The following is a 24,016-nucleotide window of genomic DNA, read 5'->3' on the forward strand; positions in this document are numbered from 1 at the left end:
CATTTGCAGCTGCTTATGGGGCCAGGCCAACTTGGCCACGTTCCACGGCTGGAAGAGGTGGCCATAAATCAAGTGCTCCAGTGCGCGCCTGCGCCATAGTTAGCGCTATTAAAGCGTCACGGAAGTCGAAACGTGATCGCATAAGCCTCATGCTCGAACATCCAAAGTTTTATGGGAACGCTTAGCTAAACACGCTCATGGGAAACGCGAGAGTAAACCAATGCCAAAACAAGCCGCAATTGGCCATAACAGTCAAGTGAAGCTGAAAACTTGAGCTGAAAACTCAGCACAACAGCTGTTAGCGGCTGACGTTGATTTGGCATCGATGAAGGTGTCATTCGGAATGAAGAAATTTGTTTGAGATGTTGCAAATTATGGGCAGAGGAAGGCGAATCATTCAGAACGATAGGGCATGATGGGCATGATGAAAGGGAATGATGCAAAGATGTGGAACGACTGGACAGTTTATCATTCAGAATGGTGTAAGTGATGCATGATAGTGAATGATATGAATGATGATCAGTCTAGAGACTGTCATTCAGAATGATAGTGAATCATATAAGTATGCTCTATCATAATAGTAAATGATATGAATGATGGGCAGACTAAAGTCTATCATACAGAATGATGATCAGTCTAATGTGTATCATTCAGAATGATATAAATCTTGACCCATATAAATGTGAATAGCCTTTGTGAATCATAGCGAATGATGTGAATAACCAACTCCACTTCAGCTAGTGGCATGTCTATAATTCAGAAAGATGACCCAAAAATAAGCCAAGTCAAAAGGAAAATTTTAAAAACTTATTACAAACACTCACCGAATTCCCATTTATCTATACATCATGTTATAAATCTTAAACATAACCTCATTCCTAAACATAATATGTAAAGCATAAGGAACAATCTCGGTAGATGAAAGCGAACCGCAGCTTTAATCACATTGAACATAAATCTTGACACAGATCAAATCATGCAAAATGTTAAGAATGATGAGCTTAACCCTTACTTCGAATGTAGCTAAAAATATTATGTAGGTTATCAGCAGCATTCTTAGCAGATGGTCAGAAGCTGATTGAGATTCGCAGATTTATGAGTCAAACACATGAAAGAGAGAGACACGCAGCTCAAGCTTGGCTTGGTTGTAGAGACTTTACAGTTTCACAAGAAGGTCAAAGTGGCTGTCAAATATTAACAGAGGAAGCATGTTTTGCAAGCGAGTTAAAATGGATGTTTAAAGTGCATTTGCATGCGAGAGTCAAAGTTTATCGACGGGCTAAAAATACATTTGTATCAGAGTTTCCTACAGTCAAACTTTAACAGCAGCTTAAAGTGCATGTTAAGAATTCATATGTATGAGAGTGTTGTACAGTTAAACGTGGACAGCTGCTTAAGCTGAATATAAAAAATGGATTTGCTTAAGTAAATCCAACTGACAAATTTTAACAGCCACATGAAAGCAACTGCTGTGGAGTGCAACTTTGTTACATCAGGATAAACCAACTACAGTTCTACAGTCAAATTGTAAACTAAAGCTTAACTGACTGCATGTTGAAGGTAAATTCTTATGTGAGATTCATAAAGTCAAGCTGAAACAGCAGCTTTAACTGCATGTCAAAAGTGCATTTGCATGCCAGAATTGCAGCTTGCATCAATCTGTAACTTCAAGTGGCTGCACTTCAGCTAATCTGAAAGGTTCAAAAGGTGTTGCATGTCAGGTTTTGCACACGACAAGCCAAGGAAAAGCTTCCCAGGCCGGGCAAATTGGGTTATGCATAGGTGAGGGTTAACCAAATGACAATAATGTTTATAGTTTAATGTTGTTTAATAGGAGTGTAATTGCACTGAGCACTGCTACCGGGCTAAGTAGAGCTACGAACCAGCACCAGTTGGAAATTATTGGATATATATATACGGGGTATACTTGCTGAGTTAGTTTAACTACTTTCTCACTCACCTTGTCGCTGGCACGCTCCAAGCTGAGCGCTGGCTCGTGCTCCAGCGAGCGCGCCTGATGCACCAATTGAATTTTGCCCTGCGATATTTGTATATAGTTCGCTGGCGGCATTATATCATGCACATCGTCCTTGTCATCCTCGTCGCAATCCTTCTCGTTTTGTCTGCAAAACGTAAATTGAATATATATAGATAAGTAAGCAAACAGATAGAGAGAGAGAGATATCTACACAGAGCTTGATTAATGCCAGCTGACAGCCTTCAATTGCAGCCGCCGTGTCTGCAGCCGAAAACTTGCTCAACCAGCTTCAGCTTCCAGCTCCAGCTACGAGCTTCGTCGCGTGGGCTGCCGATCGTATCGTATGGTATCGTCTGGTTGCATAGCTGAAATCTTTCCCAATGCTTATAATCCGGCACCAGCTCCGGCACCCCCAAGAAGTGTCAAAATTATTGTTACTACTGGCCCAGCCAGCTGGTCGACAAGCACACACAACACACACACGAGCTCTAGCCACTAATCTGGAGCATTGTGTTGCAACAGAAAATATCTTCAAGTGCCTCAATAGGCACAACCAAAGTACACGAAGCCAATAATGCAATCCAACGAGACTGCACACTGATACCACGCCAGGGGAATATGTGACGAAATCGAATAACAATCAAAGCAAACAAATTTTAGGCTGTTAACTTCAAGAGCTACTTCAAAACCTTAAGATTACTGAGCAAATATATATAAATAGTCTTCATGATCATGTTCACATCCCTGAGTTGAAGACTCTTTCGGTTAACTCGATGAGTGGAATCATCGTTTTCCGCTCTGCATTCTCCACTTTTCACTCTTCACTTTCTATTTTCTACATTTCAGTCTCAACTCTTCATCCACCATTCTCCACCAGCTTCAACTCTCCACTTTTCATTCTCAACTCTCTGCCTTCTTCTACACTCTTTACTCTTCACCCACCATTCTCCACTCTCCAGTCTAAACTTTCTCTTGATTCTTCACTCTCTATTTTATACTCTCCAATCTTCACTCTCCATTCTCCACTCTCCACTTTTCACTGTACTCTCTACTCTATACTCTCCACTCTCCATTCTCCACTCTCCACTCTCCACTCTATACTCTAGCCTCTACTCTATACTCTCCACTCACCACTCTCCACTCTCCACTATCCACTATCCAATATCCACTCTCCACTCTTCCCTCTCAACTCTCCACTCTTCACTTTACACCATACACTGTCCACACACACTTGGCCACACTTCTTTTTGTCTCACCAAATTGTAGATTTGGCAGCACTGTGCCTTTTGACCATGCTAGCCCCCCTCCACCCATGCGAATTGTTAGGCTGTCAGGCGCTGCCACCCTGTGGCATTATTGACGTGTTGACCCAATATTTGCAGCTGACAAAGATATCGATTATGGTTGCACCTGTGAGAAAGCAAGGAATATGCGTGCCACAGATATCCTAAGTTTCTATTAAGCATGTCCAAAGCCATATGTGAACTGTGTCGGCCCCACAGCCAATTGCTAACAACAAGAGCAACGCAGGCAACAACAATTTGCTCGTTATTTCAAATTGAATTTGCGAGTTAAGTGCAAATAATTTGATAAAATTGGCACTTGGAGGCATTCGAGTGGGCAACGGCAACAGCGCCAACTAGAGCTCCAACTCCTGCTCCAACTTCGACTTCGACTGTGGCCAAATGCTTTGACTTGACTGCGTCCATTCAACCACATGCGAGCAATCCAGTTTTCTTTCTTTTTTTTGGTCTTTGGTCAAGTCTAACGCTCAAACGAGCGTCTAATAAATGAATGTGAAAACATGTGTGAATGGTCGACGGACTGATGCCCTGTATAAATGAAATGATATTTCAAAAATCAAGCAGAGTTCCCTGAAAGATATTTCAGTTGATGTTTATATGTATATAAACACGAACCTACATAACGAGCCAACTTTACCTCATCCCAAAGAATTTCTTTGTCAATAGTTTCTCTCTGAATCCTAAGAGATTACATAGATCAATGTGTACTGAAATATATACGACTTGCCTTGGCATCTGTACAGTAAATAATATATATTTGCAATCTGCTCAGGCATGAATGTGATAGTTATCGATTTTGACTATGAGTTAATGTTATCGATATCATATATGTATGTATATATATATACATATATCTTGCTTGCATGAAAAATTATGACTAAATTCCTAAAAATATAAGAAAAAAATAGTTAAATATTTTTTTTACTAAGTTGATCGATTTTTGTTAAGTCTGCAAGTTATCGATAATTGAAAATTATGTACACGTCCTAATCAGTTAAGGTCTTATAGCGTTTGCCAGCTAAACAGTTAGTTAACAAATAGAAGATAGAGAAATAATCAAAGAACTGACGTTGGGGTGACTGAAGGTCTCGAGTCGATGTTTCATACTTCTGTCTGCTTCACAGTCTTTAACATAGATGGAGTTGACATGTTGAAATTGAAGTAAATTATTTGAATACGCTGGAGTGCTATATCATAATTGGAAGTTATTGATAATTTTAATTGTAATTGTATCGATAGTTGTAAGTTATCGATAAATTGAAAAAAAAAACTACATATAACACTCAAATCATTTCTTGCCACTATCTATAGGCACACATCTAGTCAGTAAACCAATATACCCCAACTGAGCCTTTTCTAATTTTTGCAGGGTATCTAAAACTTACAAGCAAATCGCACAAAATGTTTTCGTTTCGTATCGTGTCCGGCTGTCGGAGAGCCGGACAGCTGAAGCTGCAGCCAAGTGGGCAGCGTCCAAGTGCGTTTTGTGTGTGTTTGGCTGCCTTCATATCTTGCAACCATCTGTGGCAAGTTTTTCACTTTGCTTTTCAAATGCGGCCCACGTGCCGCGTCGCAGTTCTATGCGCCTTTGATTTATGATCATCAAATAAAGCAATCAAAATCAATTTAACTGTTATCAAACTGGCTGGACTTTGGCTTCAAATAAACTTGCTTATATATATGGATATATATATATATATGTATAGGTGACTCATGCTGCCAGCTTCCAGCTTATGCTCCTCCTGGTTTGATCTGTATTCAGCTGTTGCAAACTTAATTAGCTGCCACATCAATGGCATTGGCGAAGGCAAAAGGTCAGCTAATGGCATTACATTGCCTTAATTAACAGTCAGCTTTGTGGCATGCAACATGCAGCTACCCTGCCCCTACACTACCTCCACCTCAATCTCTTAATCAATTGTCTGTGCAATAGGTGCAAAGTGCAGACGCTGCACTTTAGGAATCTAATTTAGCGCCCGTGACTCATTACCCATAGCCACACTCATTCCCATTCCCATTCCCATTCCCATTCCCATTCCCATTCCCATTTCCATTTCGAATTCGCTTCTGCCTTTTAAGGTGCAGCCCTCGACAATGCCTGCAGCCAGGGTATTTGCATTCCCATCAACTTTAGCTTCCGTTGCCACATAAGTCATAAAAAAAGTATAAGCATATGCATATATATACGATATTGGGTATGATGTGTAGGTGGCTGAGTTTGTCATTTACGATATTTGTATGTAATGATGAACTAGCATATCTCAGTTGAATATTTCGGTATTTGATTTTTCATATTTACGATATTCACATATTTACGATATTGGATAGACTGGGTTTGCTATCTAGAATGATGAACTGAGGAATAACGAACTAACATATCTCAAATTCAAACTTTTATTAAATATTTTTATTTTTGGTTTTTCATATATTTACGATATTCAGTTGAAAGATACTCTAGCTTGACTATATTGAACCTCTCTGTGTTTGAGGGATTCATGGAGTTCCATATACCTCATTCGAGATATCTTAAATAATATTCTTAAATATTTACGATATTACGATATTCAAGGACTACGCGCATTTACCCTTTTATTTATTTATAACATTTTCAGTTTTTCAATTCGACTTAATTATATTTTTTATATATTTACTATATAAATATTTTAGCTTTCCTATGCCCCTATATTGTTATTTTTATATTTTTACACACATATATATTTAAATACAATTAATCTGTTTATAACTTAATTTACAGTTTATGCCCTCCATAATTTTATAGTAAGTCTGCCTGGAATTCGAATCTGCGACACAAAGTTAAGCTGGCTCACTAAGTTAATTATTGAATATACATAAATTTATGTGAAATTTAATTACAATCATTTTTACATTGGATATATACATATATATGCAAATATAACTAGTCACATCATATTTGTCATACATTTTATTAAATAATTGCTTAGCCTAAAGAGTCATCAAAAGCTGAGATAATTTTCACTTTGCTTCTCTTTTGCTCCTCCTCTTTGTTAAATAATATAAAAGAGACAGATAAATATATATAAATACATATATGTATATATATATATATTTATGTCTGCTGATATTCATTGAATGTTGCACATTCGTCAGGCGCGCAATCATTTAAAGCAGAGGAAACAGCGGGAGCTGGAGAAACATTCAGTTGTCCATCCATCGTCCATCCATTCGTCTGACTGTCTTCCCGTCCGGTCATTCGGTTAATCCGGCTCGACTGTGCGGCACATTCGTTTACTGATTATGCGTTTTATGTGACGACCATAAATTTCCGCTGTCGCAGCTGCCACGCCCCCTCTCAAAGAACTGGCCCCCGCCACTTGCTTCTGTTTGCTGCTGCTGCTGCTGCTGCTGTCCGGCGCTTATCAATGGCCAGTTGCAGTTGGCATAAAAATAAATATTGCACAGAGTGAATGGACAAAGAGGAGGAAGAGAGAGCGTGTATAGACGACTGCGTAATACTCGTTCGGGGTACAAAGAAATAGTGAAGCTAAGTTATACATAAAGAATAGATAGAGTTGTCGTAAGATTTGTTAATACAGTTAGTTCTTGAACTTAAATTGGCTATAACTCAGCTATATGTGGTTCGATTCTGGAGTGTGATACTTTTTTTGACTTGTTGAAGTCTTGGGTATTAATTGGGGCATTACAATATTCACTTCTAAATTTTGAGTCATTTTTGAAAAATTTTAAGGCAAACTGCAGTTTGATTGGAATATTTATTAAGTTTTCAGCTTTTTTTTTATTTTGAGTGGAATGATGTTTTTAGACTTTGAATTTGAAAGACTCCAGTTTCGGGTATACCTTTGCTATTGCTAAGAGACTATTTACACTCGAAATGCCTGAAACCAATATACTCGCTTCTTTCATTTGTGTAGCCATTAAAAGTAGCTGGAAACACTTTTGCCTTGCATTTAATGGCAATTTCTTTAGCTTTTTTTTAATGCAAGCTACAAATAAGCCACATAAGACGCTTACTACTTGAGGCTGACCGATGCCGCAGCCAAATTCGGCCTGTGACTGACCCGAAAGGCCCTCAAAGGCAATTTGTGGAAAGTAATTACAATCTGCCTGCGTGGGTGGGTGTGGATGGGTGTGTGTGTGGAGTTCCAGCAGTAATTGGGGGAGCTGCTCAGATAAGCTTCAGTTTATATATATAATTATAGCTAAAGTGGAATATAATAAATACTAAGCGGCTTTTAACTGCTTATGAGCGAGTGATGGACCTTCGCACTGGAACGGGCACTGGAACTTAGGATTAAAAGGGATAATAATGGAGAGAGAGGGAGAGGCAGAGAAAAGAGAGTGGATCTCTTCTTTTAGCTACTTTTATATCAGTTCCTGTGGAATTATGTACTAAAGTATTTAAAGTATTTTATGTATTTAAAGTATTAGCTAAATAAAATATTTAGTTGTTAAAAATGATATGATAAGTGGTAAATTATATACTGGCAGATACCCTGCTTTCCTATACACATTCATCTGAGTTCATTCGACATTCTGATTCAAAATGTTTTTTATCTGAATGATCATTATGAAATATATCGATCTATATGTGCGCATATATATGGTGTATAATGATTCTTAATCAGGACGACCGGCAGAGTGTCGGACGTTTGCTTAAGACTTGTAATTTATATTAAATGTATATTCCTGTTGCCATATAAAGTATGAGCTAAATATTTCTTTCGATAACTCAACCCATTTCCATATTATCGATAATAATCGATCCTTCTACTTGGCTTATTTAGCTTGAGGGCCACCAGCGCTAGATATCTTGAATTTACTATGTATGATCCTCTGATGAATATTGAGACTTTGTATGCATCGACTTTTGGATAACTGCCCCCATTCCCCTCCCTCCCTGAGTTGTGTGCCTGATTCACTTAGCAGCTCTGCTCAGCCCACCCTTTATTTGTTTTCTATGCCAATTACAGGGTATTTAATGAACAACAAAGTAAACCTAATTGTCGCCTAGTCATTTGGCTATGTAATTCGAGTTTTTTATGCAAATCAAGTTTTTGCATTTACAATAGAAAAGCTTGATTTATAGCTAGATTATTAGCATATATACAGACGTGTTTCTATATGTGCTGCCAACTAATTAAAAGTAACATTTAAAAGCAATTTGGACAGGTTTTCGGTTAAGTACACTCGAAAATAATTATGGGGCTATTTGGGAAGCATTTACACCCAAACCGAATGCAACAAAACAAAATTTGCATAAAACGCGTTTGAATTTAATGTCATGAATAGCTGCAGTTGAGTGTGTAGAGTGTGTGTAGAGCGTGTATGTTGTATCTTTAACTCTTTTAAAGCGCTGACAATGAGGTCGACAGTGCAAATAATTTACAATTCTGCAATAATTTTTCGACTGCTATTCAAGAGCTGCCCACGCGCCACGCCCACAATCAGCTATCCGCCTGCATCTCGGATCGAAGCTGCATACGCCCAACTATCCAAAAACTTTTTCGAACTGTCCGAACTGTCAGTTTGGCCTGTTGGTCTGCTTGGCCTGTTTGCTCTGGCGCTTGTGGGTGCCAGCCGAAGCTGACAAGCGATGGCGGGGGGCGTTTGAGGCGTGGGTCTTGGACAACTGACCACACGCAAAATGCTGATGCAGATGCAGTTGCAGATCGAGATGCTGATGCTGTTGCAGACATAGACGTAGACAAAGACTGGAACACTTAGCTTGAGGGCTTCGAGCAAAGGTTGAGGGACTGAGCTACTGTTTGCATATTTATCGATAAATTTGCATAAAATCGATTAGTCAATGCAAGTAACTAGAAAGCTTAAAGCACTTGGCAAAATGATTGCTAGGAAATCAATGAAAAGTTTCCAAGTTCGAATCTCTTTAATCATAGGGTCGACTATTGTTTTATATCTCAGTTCAAGATCAGAGTTCGAATCCCATTTACCATATATATATTTTTAAATTATATTTCTTTGTTCTTAAAACAACTGAATAATCTGAGTTTATTTAGTGGACCATGGCTTTAATGTTGGGTAACCTTATCTTGTATCTTTTATATAAATGAATTTTCAGTTTAATATTTAAATTAAATTTTGGGTCAATTCACGGCTCGAATCCCAATTTCCCCTTAGCGAACCTGTTGGGCATGCAAAACTGTCTGCATATTTGACAGAAGCTTTATATATATATATGTATATATATGTGCATTTAGTTGGGGTCTATATAGATATAGTGTGTGTCTCTCTCCCCCTGGCTCTGTCTCCGTGTACATGCAAATTTGTAGTCAACGATTGTTAATTTATTCATGATTCGAATCGGCTAACGGGCAATGGGCAATGGGCAACGGGCAGCGGGCTAAGCTTCCGTTATAAATCCGCGCCGCACGCTTCGCTGAACAATCCAAAGGGCCGTTCAGTAACCCATTTTGCAGACTTGAAACGAAATCCGACAACGAACATATATATATATATATATATATACATGTATCTATATGCAGATGTGTGTGTGTATATGGGCGGGTACTCATCCATGCAGCAGCATAACCCAAATAGGCGTGTCCAAAACTCTGTTTACAATTCGAATGGGGTCTCCGCTTACAGCTTGAAGCGTGTGCAAAAAAGAAAGACAAAAGTGTTGAAGCCAAGTTAAACAAGCCAAAAGGATGCAGCTGCAGTTTGCTTAGATGGTGAAGAGAAAGAAGCACACAGCGTATGAGGCAGAGGCAAGGCTAAAGGCAAGAGCGGTGGCAGCGTCAAGGCCCGTTGCTAACTTGGCCATTGCAGCTCCAGCCAAGCATCCCATTCCCATTGTTAGGCACTTGCAGCTTGCTTTTTTGGACTAGAAGTGTTAGACTACATGGTGTGAAGAGTAGAGTATATGCTCCATTTAGTATATCTTCAGATATACCTATATACACCTACAGTATCTAGAGCATATATACTCTATGTGTAATATACTCGTTTCACTACGTAAACGTGTAAATCTTCGACAAAGGCTACAAAGGAATTTTAGCTTTTTTACCGCCGCGTAGAGCCCTGTGGGTGTGATTAATGTAATGAGAAATTTAAGTAGTTGTTGCTGCGTGAAATTCGCTCGGGTTCGTCGTGTCTCTTGTGTCTTGGCTGTTGGCTCTTGGTTGAGGTGCGTGTGAAGCAGCTCGCTTCAACACGCCCTTTGTCGTTGACAATGTGTTGACTGAATGCTCCATCGAAGTTTGTATCAATGACCCAAATCTGTTTATTTTTTTCGGGCCATCTCTAGCGCACACACTCCCTTTCCCTTTGCCTCTCTCCTGCTCTCACTCTCTTTGGCTCATTCATAACTGATTTTGTAGCCCACACTTGAAATTTGCATAATTTGACAAGCGTTAACCAAGAGAAGACAAAAAAACAAAAAAAGCTAAGATTTATTATGGGCACACTCTGCATATACGGGTAAAACTGATCCGATAACCATCTGATAATTGTACTCGAACAGGAAACCATCTATATAGTCCCCTCACATATTCATATAATTGAGTCGGCGACAGTCACTGATCGTAATGAGATCTTTGTAACCGCAGCGCAACAAATGTCATTTAGTATAGGGAAGAAACCATCAAAAATCCGCTTCAACTTAGCTGTGCTGTTGGCAATTTAGCCATTTTATAGCTATATCTTATTGGTTAATAATGAAGGTATAGGAATATATAATCATGAATCTAAATCAAAGTTAATATATTTAATGCATTTTTCAACTTAAAGTTGACTATTTTTTAAAGCTTTTTTAAAGCTATTATTCGTGTTTTAATCTGGAAAAGTTTAATTGGAAAATTATAATAAGCTGTTAAAAAACATAATGCATATGATATTTAACTGCAGATTCACTTAAAGTTGGCTGCGCTGTTAACAATATAGCTTTTTATAGCTGTCTTTAGCATTTATTATTATTTATTATTTATTATAAGAAAATATAATTTGAGCATAAATTAAAGCAACATAAATATTAATACAATTTATTATCATTTCAGCTTTGTTATGGCTGTATTTGGCCACATTTTCTAAGAAAATTGTCCTGTCAAACACTTTAAAAAATTCTTTAAAAATAATAAGTTGTGTACGCTGTTGACAGTTTACCTTCCAATACCAATTACCAAAAGTTAAGCAGATACTTTTAAACATACACAACTTTAAATTGACTACGCTGCTCTCAGCTCTAATGCTAATTCAGTCATATTTTGGCTATAGCTAACTTTATTTTTAAATCGAAAATGTCTAAAAGACACTGAAAAACTTCTTTAAAAAATGCTGACAGTTTATCTTTAAAGCTACAATTGGCATGTTTTCTTAGGCAATATATTTTTGGAAAATATAGTTAAAGAAGAAGATAAAAACAGATGCTTTTAAGCATATACAACTTTTAGTTGGCTGTCAGCTTTAATACTTATTTAGCTATAACTAACTTTATTTTTAAACAAAAATTGTCAAACTTATGGAATAAGTTAAAGATAGTGTTAAATATATAGATCGAACTTTTACAACTAGAAGTTGACTTCTTTTTAAAAGTCTAATTTCATTTTGTCATATCTAGCCTTTTTTGAGTGTTAAAATAGCTAAAAACTTCAGCTGCATCAACTTTGACGGCAGCTTTTAAATCTCGCTTTAGCACAAAGTTAAATCTAAGTGTTATCGTTATACTTATCGTTTATCGATCAACTTTATTAGAACTTTATTGGCCCATCCAATTGGCACTCAAATGGAGCGTTCGAGTGTTTTATGCGTTGGCATTTGCAAATATTTGATATGCAAATAGAATTGTTGCTGCTGCTGTTGTAGGATGGACGACAACAAAGAGAGGGCCCGCCGCCAAATGCAAATAGCTAGAAACACAAATGCCAAATGCCTATGCAAATCGTATGAATTAAACCGCAGCGCAGAAACTATGGCAAACATCGATGCGGACGTCAGCACATGTCACGTTTGTTTGGAGTTTTTCGACTCTCGACTCTCGAGCCTCGAGTCTCCAGTTACGAGTTACGAACTGCGATTCCGGGAAGCGAACCATACGAAGCAATCAGCAAAACGGAAGTCAAGTGGACACCTTGTGTTTACCTGGGCAAACACTTCACACAAAACAGCGGCAATAGTTTGACTGGCATCTGACGGCAGGCCAAGCCTTGGTTCTGCCACGGCTCGTACAGTGAAAGCCGACTGCCGTGAACATATTCCATATTTATTTTGTTGAAAGGTCATGTGAACTACAGTAAATACATCTAGTAGGCTATGGGCATAGGTACAGTGCAAGCTGGCTTTAGTGAACAAGCAAAACCTATAAGTAAATGATTAACAATAAACCAAATATTCTACAGAAGACGCGTACAGCTAAGCTTGCTGCATATTAACTACAAAGTCTGGCTTGTCAAGAGAGCTGGACATCTGTACAGTGCTTTCACTGTGCCACACAGATATGTACATATGCTTAGGCGTACTTGCAAAAGGAAGCCGTCGAGGTGCAGCCATCAGTTTAGAAAGTTATTTGCATTCAGAATATATTCGTAGCTTTGGCAATTGGCCAGCCGGAAATTGTAGCTAGCACTTGACACTTTACCACTTGAACAGCTATGAGTTATCGGTTATCGGTTATCGTTTATCTGGGGACCTTCAAGGACCACAATGGCATGCTAATTATTTGGGCCACAGCGCTCTAATGGGCCATAAACAGCCGGCTCAATAGCCCATTTCCGCAGCCGAAACAGATAACGCACTCGCTCTATTGTGCACGAAATATAACATCAAAAAAAAATATATATATATATATTAAGTATATATGTGCTATGTCCACCTGCCACTCCAGCCATCAGCACACACATTCACCTGTATAAATTGTATTTATCAACAAACATTTGCTGCCTCTGCCTCTCATTCACCTTAGCCAACAACAATACCCTGCACGGCAATAAAGCTGCGTCTACGCCCTTAGAAATATTTCGTGTGGGTGTGGCATGGCTGGCAATTGGGCGTGTGTTTTTGGCCAGAGTCAAGCGCCAAGCGGAAATAAGTTTGCGTTTGTAGCGCGCGTTAAGGGCGAAAACTTTTAATTAGAAAAACAAGTACAAACTGCTAAAAAAGGCTAAGAAAACAAGCTAAAAATAAACTGAATACAGTAAATGCTAGCAAAGTGGAATAATTTGTAAAACCATAAAATAAAAGTTACGCAAAAAAGAGTTCTTTTTACAGCTTTAAAAAAGCTAGAAAATAGATTCAAAATTATAGCTAGCACAGTGAACGCTCGCAAATTCAAAACTTGTAATAAAATGCAAATAAAAATTGAAAGTTGGAAGGCTACAGTCAATGCTCGCTAATTGCAACATAAATATGAATGCAATAAAAATTAAAAGAAATGTGAAACGAAATTAGAACTCTTGCCAGTTTTTGGCTTTAAACTGTTTGTACTAGCCAAATTTCTATATACTAAGAAACACTGTAAAAATTATTATTTATATTATTCTGAATACTTATGGAATATATGGAATATGTATATATTAGTGGAACAACGAGAATAACTCACTTTGCATGTCAAAGCGCAATAAACATTACAACTCTGGTCAACTATTTGGGTAGGTTAGGGTCATTCCATGCGTCAAAGGTAAGAATTTATGATTGAAGCTAACGACTAAAGCGCACAAAAGAACAAAAGTAAATAAAATTAAAATTACCGACTTTGGGGTACTCTAAAATCAGATTGAAGCTCTATCGAAAAATCAATCAACTAACTGAAGCCAAAATAAATTTTTTAACAAATTTAACTGTATTTAGCTTTTTTCGATAAACATCATACCCCATTTATAATGACAACAGGGTATCACAGCACAAACTCTGAATACAAGAGAAAGTCCTCTTCAAAAACTTTCAATAGTAATGCAAATTAAGCTATATCTAGCCTTTTGGTCAATAAGCCAGCCATTTTCAGCGACTACAGGGTATCAAAGTGAAAAAGCCCATGTAATTTAGCTGCTGCAACTCAGGCTGCGCGCCTCTTCGCTGGAGCCAAGACAAGGCATGGCAATCCGCATCGCGTCGCTTCAAGTCGAGGCGATAATAAATCGTCTCCCGGGTCTGTGCGATCTATACATATTCATACGTCAGCTGCTCATTAAAAAGGTATTCATCATTATGGCGTCTGGCGGCTGCGGCTGCAATTGTCACACCCAAATTGAAATCTGTATCGGTGTCCGCTGTATCTGCATCTTTTCGAATGAGGGATTGCGGCTGCTTCGTGTGCAGCGTGTTTGCTGTCAAAATGCAGAAGAGACAGACGTCTATGTTTGATGCTTTCATTGTGCTCATTTTTTTTGTATACTATAAACTGAGGTACTCTAACTGTGCAAAGTGACTTGACATAAAATGTAACTCAGTAGTACAGACAATATGAAATAGTCAATTTTAAAGCTAAAAATCTAGCTTTAGCTATAAAATAGTCAAATGTCAACACTGGCTGCAAAGCTAGACTTATATTTGCAGCTATCGATAAGCCACTGCTTGCACTGATCGTAATCGCTTGCTAAAGTTTTGCAACACTACATTAATTGAAATCTCTAGGAAATGAGCTGTTGCTTGCTGAATTTGCAAAAGTTTTCGCGTTTTTTTACATATTTTGTTTAAGTGTGAATTTAAATTAAAAACTAAGAACTAATGCTTAAGTGAAGTCTGTGCTGTGTTGTTTATATTGATTTGCTGCTATTATTCAATATGCTATAACCTTTTACTAAGTGCAAATTCTTGTTGGCAATAGTTGCTCACATATAAATACATTAGTGTGTGTGCGTGTGTGTTGGTGAGTAGCAAAAATATTCTTGTTTATGCAAACACATTGTGTTCATAGATTGAAAGTGTATATAAAACTCGGCATTGCTGTTGCTTTTCCCACATTTCATTTGTATTTGTCGTTTAGTTGAGATATTGTTCAATAATTTTGCTTTTTTTCTTTTGATTTGGCCTGTCGCCCCTTTTGTGAAAATGTTATGTGATATGTGCGCCACTTTGGCTTATGATGGAATTGACACTTCACTCGCTCTGACAGACATACACAGAGAGGGACGAAAGAGGATGTTCGGAGTGCAGCAAGCACATATACAAACAAACACACAAACACATGCACACAGAGTTATTAGAGATGTGAGATAGTGCACAGACGGCGACGCACTTGAAATGCATAAAATGGCATATCTTTTGTGTGTGTGACAGAGTGCTCAAGTGGAAGAGGGGGAGAGGCATAGAGTATTGTGGGTGGGTGTCTTGTCTAAGTGAAGTTGTTAGCTCTAATGGCGCATTTATGACAGCTAAACGCAGAGGCTGGGGAGCGGTTGTAAAGTTTGCTAAGCAGAGGAGCTGCTGGGTATAAAATGTGCTCATTGTAGTTCCCTCCTTGTCGCTCTTCCGCATTTACAATTACTTTACGATGGAGTGTGCTCTATCTAACTATCTATTGATCAAGGCGAACAAAAGATATGTTTTGTGTATTGCTTAACGAGAGGCAAATGAACTATGAACTGTGAAGAGTCTGAAAATTGTGTCAATGCTACCCTCGCACTAAAGCTTATCGAATGTCGTCAGCAATTAGGCAAAAGCAACCGAAAAACTCCATGCCCTATCGTAAAATAGAAGACGTACGTTTATACGCCGTCTATGTGAGCTATTTATCAAGAGCTGCGCATATCCGGTAATTGCAATAGTTTCGTTTTCTAGGCTTTTTGTTCCGTTGTAATCTTAGTTTGAAATTAGCGCAAGGCTGCAGAGGCAGTTACATGCTACATGCTAGCAGCTACAGCTATGGATACAGATACATTTCACAGTTACAGCTACAGCTACAGACAGCAGCCTATTATACACGCACAGTTTGTAACTGCGTTAGTTGGTGCCGCTGCCGCCTCACGCTTTGTTGCATCACATTTCCTTTAACCCATAAGCCCCAATAAGCTTGTCTAAGTGGCACATGCGCAGCCTCACAAGTTGTCAGTCAGTCAGTTTCAGAAATAGATACAAAGATACATTTGATAACTCAGCTACACAACAAGCTCAGGCAGAACAATGAGCGCAGCCAGCAGAAATGAGCACAAAATGGAAAACGCTGCTTGGGGCACCGAACAACAAATACAAAAACAAGCACAAGAACAACAACTATAACAGCAACAACAACAACAATTATCAACAAAGGCGCCAAAGCCAACTGTTGTTGGTTGTCATATCCGTTGCTACAGGGTATTTTGGAAGGTTATGCATACGCATATGGACTAAAATTTGAAGCATATGCTATGATTTTACTATGTGTGTATGAATGTGAATATATATGTCTATATAAATATATATTTAATTAATAATTGCTTCCAAGTTTCCATCTATCTCCTCCCCTACCCTGTTTATATATATCTTTTTACATATATAAATATATCTAGATATATTTGATACATTTTTTCTAAAATGTGGTATATGAAAATATTTACTTGATATATTTTCAATACAGAGCGCATATTGCTGTCCAACTTATAAAATATTTCATTGAAATTGTTCTAAGCTAAACCTATCACTTTTCTAGGAAGCTCAAGGTTCTAAGCCTTACAGTTTTCACCATTTCTCTACAGTACTCAGCTAATTTACGTGCACAAGAAATTCTTAAACTTCTTAAAAATGTATTTACCATCATAATATATAATCTTAACGATGAGAAATTACTTGAAACTTTCACCAGAGCACATCAAAGTGTTTCAGAGCCAAGCATATTACATATGAGAGCTCCGCCCTATTACATATTTCCTGTGTTCCCGTATCAATCATAATTAGGCATGCAATAAATGTAAGTTTTCTTAAGGAAACTCAAGATGCAGTTAATTATATGTTATGTATGCAGTTAGAGCTACAGTGGGCTTCACTGTAGCCCAAGACTCTCGACTTGAAGCTCAGTTTTGTTGTCTAGTTTGAGTTTGTGTTTTATAGGCGTGAGAATTCATCAACTTTTTCAGGGGTTATCGCACGTATTGTGGGCCGCACGCGTAAAGTTTAATGCTTGCCCACATAAAATCTTGTGTTTAATGTTTAATGTTAAATAAAATTGTGTGTTATGGCTTTTCGTGTAATTATTTTTCATGCTCGTTCGTGAACAGATCAGAGAGTATATTGGGTTGGGTGCCTAGTCGAAGCCTTAAGATTTCTTGTATAGATGTGTGTAGATATTGGCTTTACTCTGCCATAGATAAGCTTATAAAGTGCCATGTGGGGGCCTGATATACTCTTAAAGATCGAGTTCTTGAATCGATTCGACTGTTTTTGTGCCATGAACGGGCATACTGCAGTCGTGTATGCCCGATTGCATAGTCTATAGTTGTTATTTCTTAAATTTAGTCGCGCTTGATTGCGAGACCAAGCGTTTAATTTCTATGAAAATTGTTAGTGTGTGTGCGTGTGTGTGGGGGCCCACACACAAGATTTGAAGCTTGAACAATTTATATATATACATGAGGATATATACACATATATATATGCATATATATATTTAGAGTCTCCGTTATGTAGCTTAAATGTTGCCACCTACAAAAATGCCAAGTCGAAGTTTAGGCCTCGACTTCAACTTTAGAGTTTTCGGTTTCTATTTGCACAGGTGTTTTTAGCACCTGAGCCTAAAGTATTATGCTGCTGTGGTTGTTGTTGCTGTTAGCCCTCCAGCTGCCGTCAACGTTAAGTGCTAAAAGGCATTTGGCTGCACTTTTCTGTAATAATTAGCACATCATGACTTGTAAACAACTTCGACCAAAAAAAAAAGAGAAGGAAAATATAAAAATGAAAAACACTCGCCTTTGTCATCTACCAAGGGGCTTTCAAATATATGTATTTTTTAAAGTGTGGGTGTGAATTGTGCAGGTACTTAGCCAGATACTGGAGCGTGTGATGTGTAATAAACCTCAAGCTAAAGCTAAAGCTAAAGTGGAGCACTTAAAAAGTGAAAAGAGACATAGAAAAGCAAAGCCTTGCGAAAGATTTAAATTTTCTTACTTCTATTGTGATTCACTTTACATAATATGCATACTTTAGGGACTTAAAGATATAATAGAATAGAATAGTTTTTTATATAACACGATGTCCGCCTTCATGATTCGAAATGAATCTATGCAATAACTGAAGTTCAATTGAAGTTCAATTTGAAACAAACTTAATTTCAAGACTCTAGCTCTCAAAGGGTCATACATACGGACAGGCAGATTGAGAACTATTGACACAAATCAAGAATATATATACTTTAAGTGGTCTGTCACTCTCCTTCTGCCTATAACTTATATTTTAACAAAACAATTATACCTTTAATTCACATTTTCAATGATTTCAGGGTATACGAATTAATTCCCTTCAAAAGAATAGTTCTCTATTCCCAATAATCCCCACTTAAAGAGCCACTCAAGCTCTCTCTCATTCTCCCTCCCCCTCTCATGTGGGCTTACAATTGAATACTTGTAGGAGGCGCCCACACTCTAAGCAATTACGCGCCTATTCTTCAAACTCCTCAACTTTCTTTGGCTTTCATTAGTGTCTAACACGAAATTCATGAAAATTTCCCACGAAAATAGTTGATAATAGTTTTTTTTTGCAAAAAAAAAAGAGTTTTTAGAAATTACTCTTTTTGGTAGATCGTTTCGGGGTCTGCACGCGCCGCAAACCACAACAGTTCAGCCATCAATTTGTGTGGCATAATTCAATTTTGTTTATAGAAACTGGTTTTCGTCTTCAGCAATCAGGCTAATAATAAAGATTTTTTAAGCTAATTGGCTCATTTAAAAAAACGTTCAAAAATGATTATAATAATGATGACGACGAATAATGATAAATGATGATTGTTGTCGAAACGTGCAACATTTGCACAAATCAGCAAATTCATGAGCTTCAATGTCGCGATGAACAGCGGGTGTGGATGGGGAAGGGGGCGTAGGCGCTCTCCAATGCTGCTGACTGGCATTATTAGGGAGTGGGAAGGGCTGCGCACACAGCTGTACTTGTCCCCCAAATATTCTGCTGCGTCTCGAGAGTGCTGCGTGCAAATGAGCTCCAAATTTCAACTCCAGCTGTGCAACAAAATTAATTAGACAAATAGTAAACGATATTCTAAGAACAACTTTTTTTCTAATTTTTGCAAATTGAAAAACGCCCTGGAATGAGGGTTGGCCACGCTCAAGCCCCCCACAGTCCCCAGTCGCCCGCACTGACCTTTATCGCGTAAGTCATTAACAAAGGAATTGGGCCATGAAAACGACGAAGGCACAACTTCGATAAAGCCAGGAATGGAAAATGCATTTTCAGAAGTCGAATTTCGTATGCACTAATATTAGAAGGGTTCAAATCCCGTAACAGAAATTTAATTTTTTAAACTAAGACTTTTACAAGCTTCAAAGAAATATAAAAGTTAACAACAATTAAATGCCAATTTTTTAATTATCTTTTCTATACACATTTTATATTCTCTTTTCTGGCAGACAACTCAAGCCTTAGCCTGAAATATCTACTCTCCCCAAGTTAGGGTATTTTAGGGTAAAGGGACAACAGTGATAAAATAAAAGCAGCTCAAATGGTTGACAAAAATACTTAAGAGTGGCAACGAGAGAGGTTTCTGTATTACTCACTTGCGTGCTAGTCTCTTCCTGATGCCCGCGAACATTTTGGCTTCTTCTTCTTTGACTTTCCTTTATTTTGCTTCTTTTTTATGGGTTTTTGCTCCACTTTCGGGTGCCTCCTTGGCAAGCGTCTTATTGTAAATTAAATTGCTGATTTCCGCTCGGACACACACACACACGCACAACCAAACCGAAACCAAAGACAAAAAAAGGGCAAGCGCGATTTCAAATTAATTAAAAAACGCGCGCGAAAAACGCGCACGAAACGCACCCAAAACGCAGTTGTCGCACAGTTGCTGAAGATGTGAATGTTGTTGTTGTTGTTGTTTAGTTGGTATCAGCAAATTTTTGTTGTTATTACTGATGTTGCTGTTGTTGCTGTTGCTGCTGTTGTTGGCATTGAAACGCCTCATTGCAAGACAGAAATCAATTAAGCAAAGTAGCCGCAACGGCAGCTGCAACTGTTGTTGATTTTGTTTTTCCCCTTCTCTCTAGTTTTTTTCGACACGTTTTCGCTCGTTATGCAATCAGTAGATTATTTCTCTCAGTGTGGCTGCGTGTTTTATTTAGCCATTGAGCAATGGAGCTTTTTTCATACACTTGTAGAAATCAATAGTAAAAATTTAGCTGGCATTTCTCTACGCACACATATACCCTGCATTTGTGCCTGGGTGTGGGGATGTGCTTCAGTTGTGTTGCAGCTGAAACGAGAGTCGAAAGAAAAGAAAATTCACACATTATTATCAAATATATATAAATTCGCCCCAAAACGGAATGCATGAAAGAAAGAAGAAAAAAGTTGAAGACTTGACAAAATATTTAACTTTCATAAACATTATTTTTTAATACTCTGCTTTGTGTATTGTGGAGTCTTATCATTTTTGTAAGCTGTTTGTATTGACTTTTTACGGCTACGAAAATATTTTTATGTTTTTAGTGTGAATGAAAAGCAAGTTTCTTTTAACATTATACTACCTTGAGATATTATATAAGACGTGCTATTTATATAGCTTAAGCTAAGCTAATTTCTTATATAGAGAGTGTTTAGTTTATATAGCTTAAAGAGATTATGGAATAGTTATTTTTCTCTTTCTTTTTCTCTCTTTTCTTAAGTAAGTTTCGTTCTGTATTTTTTTTAAACTTTATCTTACTTAATTTTATATATATTATTTTTCATATTCATATTAATATTTATATTATTTATTTTATTTCATTGCGAATTAGATAAAGTAAGGATAGCTAACGCTTTTGATCTATACGAATTCGTAGAATAAAAAAATATTATGTCTCAGCTATAAGAACAGCAAGACAGAAATTGTACAAAACTAATATACTCCGCGCTCAGCATGAGCGGGAGTATAAAAATATCTTTTGTTTTTATTTATGTATAAGAATGGGAATGTTGTCAGCCATGCAGCCATGCAGCCACGCAGCACGAAGCACGCATCAAGCAGCATGCAACATATAGAAGCGATTTATATAATTGACGTGTCGAGTGACAAATTAAAAGGGCAACATAAATCGACTGCCTGGATGTTGTGGCTATTGCGGTTTGCATTGTGTGTGAAAATTTGTGCATATATATATATGTTGTATATGTATGAAAAAAACTAGTATGTGTATAGAGAAAGATTTATGGGTTTTTAATTTGATGTAAGTAAGCGAAATTTGTGAAAGAATTAATGATAAAAAATTTGAAATATTACAAAAGAAGCTTAAGCGCAATAGGGAATGGAAAAAACTATACAGAAGATACGGCGCGAACATCAATCATTGCGCGTGTAATTAGAATTGCCTAAAAAAAAGGGGCGTAGCACAACAACAGACACAGATTCAGATTCAGATACAACACACTTACAGCTACAGATGGAAATGCGTGTACAAATACATTAACAGATGTAATTATGCACGGTTGCGCCCTAATGGGCCAAAGGGCGCATGCACTTGGCTCAGATACAGATACAGATACAAATGGTACAACGAGCTACAGACCAGAGGCAGCCAGCATGACAAAGAACATGTTTTTTCAGCAAGCGAGAGCGAGTCACAGCTCGATGCAGCAAGCGTGAAAGAAGAACAAACGCACGCTCGCAATTGTTGAGTGGAAAATGTATCTGTATCTGTAAATGTATCTGTAGCTGCTGTTGCTGTTGCTGCTGTATCTATTGAAGATTGCAACACGTACAATTCGTGCATACAACAAAAGCTGTCGCGGCCAATATTGACGAGGCCGCCATACGTACCCCTTTGGCCCCTCCTGCATCTAGTTTTTCTTTTTGTTCCCATCCATGGTTCCGCTATTTTAGGTCGTTTCTCCCGGTTTTCCAGCAACGGAAACCTGCAACATACGATATGCTTCAGCGCGCGTGCAATTACCACCGCAAAACATCGCACAGCAATGCGAGATGCGGTTACTGCGTGAGCTACCAAAAGAGGGGAGGGCTTATAAAGGGGAGCATTGGAGGAGCTGGACAGATGGGGCCGAGGTTGGAAAAAGGCTTGACAAAGTGAAATTCAAGTGGCCCACCGAAAATAGCTGTTGCATATTAAGTATAGTTGTTAGCACAGAACAATACATAAAATACAAATGTTCTTTAGACGTAATGCCCTGGACTTACACAAATGTCTCGCACTTGCACTGCCAAAAAAAATATGTGAAAATTTAAAAATAAATAATAAAATTATCATCAAAGTTTTCTTCATCTTTCGATCAATTAGATAATGGAAAAAGCCTTTTTGCTGTAAATAAATGATAATTATCCATTTTCCACTCAGTAATGAATGTTATTTAATTTTATGTCAATCTCTTTTCGCAGTGTACAATTTCCACAACTTCAACAAGAAATTTATAATAAGTATGAAAGCCAATCAGAAGTTTCATTCCCGTCTCTTCCAGCTGTCAGTTATTCATTCGTTAGAAAACTACATTTTAACACTTTTATTTCACGCTCCATGCTTTTCTCTCAGTGCACATTTTTGATTACTTCACAAACAATCTTTTCGTTGGCTTTTTGTGCTGACGCCCACCCGTTTGTTTGGCATTCGGATTGAATAACAAAAGCGCTGTGGCATCTCCTTTTTGGAGTCGCTGATGGCGTCAATTGTGCAATGTGTCTACGGCTCAGTGTCCGGGTGGTCAGACCCGGATTGGACGGCACTACACTGCCACTACCAGAAGAAGGAGAAGGAGAAGCACAATTCGCTTAACTGGCATGGAATTTGCATCAGTTGAGCGCTATTCATAGAGCTGCACAAGTGGATTTTGTTGATTATTATGATATTTATGACAGACTAACCAAGCTGATTCCAGCACAAAGAGCACAATAGAAGTGTGAGAATGATGGCGTGGGGATAGAGGCTTGGCTGTAGTTGGATTATGCATGTTATACACAGTTGGCATATCTAATTCAAAGCGAAAAATATTTTCATTTAATTAAAAAAGGAGACGAACTGTGTTGATTAAACTTAAAGTGAGCGAAAATTGGGTGAATGGAAAGATACACGTGAAATCTAATAGATGCAAATTTATATAAAGTCTAAATTGAGTTAGATAAAAAATCTAGATAAATAGAAATCTCTTATATATTTATATAAATTTATATGAAAATCGTGATAGACAAAAATTTAAATATAAAACATTTAGTTAGACAAGAATTTAGGTAGGTAGTAAAACATAATATATAAACATATATGAAGATGAATAGATAAATATACAAAATAGACAGTTAAGTTGATATATTCATAGATTTTGATAGATAGAAGCATAGAAAAATAGATAAATCTAAAAGAAGAATGAAAGAAAAAAGTAAAGATAGGAAGATTTAAGGAAAGATAAAAAGGAAGGATAGAGGAAAAGCTATGTCAATTTATATATGCCTCAGCTATATATGCCTCTCCCTCACTCTCTCCCTCTCTTTCATAAAATATATCTATCATAATAACAACTCATTAAGTTGTTGTCTAAACTTAAAGTCTTTTTGCATTCATTAAAGTTTAATTAAAATGTTTTTAAGTTTTCACAGCTCAAAGATAAAACTTTTACCCGCAACTTTATTTGAAATAAAGTTTGGTCACAGTTGTTACATTTGAGTTCTGGAATT

General features: G+C 37.6%; 2 protein-coding genes across 6 annotated transcripts in view; one reads left to right on the forward strand and one right to left on the reverse strand.

The window, feature by feature from the left end:
• Positions 1-11,347, forward strand: part of LOC111605210 (serine/threonine-protein kinase mos) — a 38,499-nt gene extending 27,152 nt beyond the window's left edge. Inside the window, exon 5 of one of the 2 annotated variants that reach the window (XM_030225239.1) lies at positions 11,298-11,347. In XM_030225239.1, coding sequence (XP_030081099.1) covers positions 11,298-11,331 — 34 coding nt within the window. In that variant the 3' untranslated portion in view covers positions 11,332-11,347. Of the gene's footprint in view, positions 1-6,037; positions 6,089-11,297 lie in introns of those variants that run through there. The other variant, XM_023323632.2, reaches the window with a different exon arrangement.
• LOC111605209 (myb-like protein V) overlaps positions 1-20,244 on the reverse strand; it is a 44,892-nt gene extending 24,648 nt beyond the window's left edge. For all 4 annotated transcript variants that reach the window (XM_023323630.2, XM_023323627.2, XM_023323628.2 and 1 more), the window contains exons 1-2: positions 19,926-20,244; positions 1,961-2,123 (exon numbers count right to left, since the gene is read on the reverse strand). In XM_023323630.2, the coding sequence (XP_023179398.1) occupies positions 1,961-2,123; positions 19,926-19,960 (198 nt within the window). In that variant the 5' untranslated portion in view covers positions 19,961-20,244. The remainder of the gene's footprint in view (positions 1-1,960; positions 2,124-19,925) is intronic.
• Between the last annotated feature and the right edge of the window lie 3,772 nt (positions 20,245-24,016).

Source organism: Drosophila hydei, unplaced genomic scaffold (genome assembly GCF_003285905.1).
Source record: "Drosophila hydei strain 15085-1641.00,03,60 unplaced genomic scaffold, DhydRS2 tig00008125-arrow-arrow-pilon, whole genome shotgun sequence".
NCBI lineage: Eukaryota > Metazoa > Arthropoda > Insecta > Diptera > Drosophilidae > Drosophila > Drosophila hydei.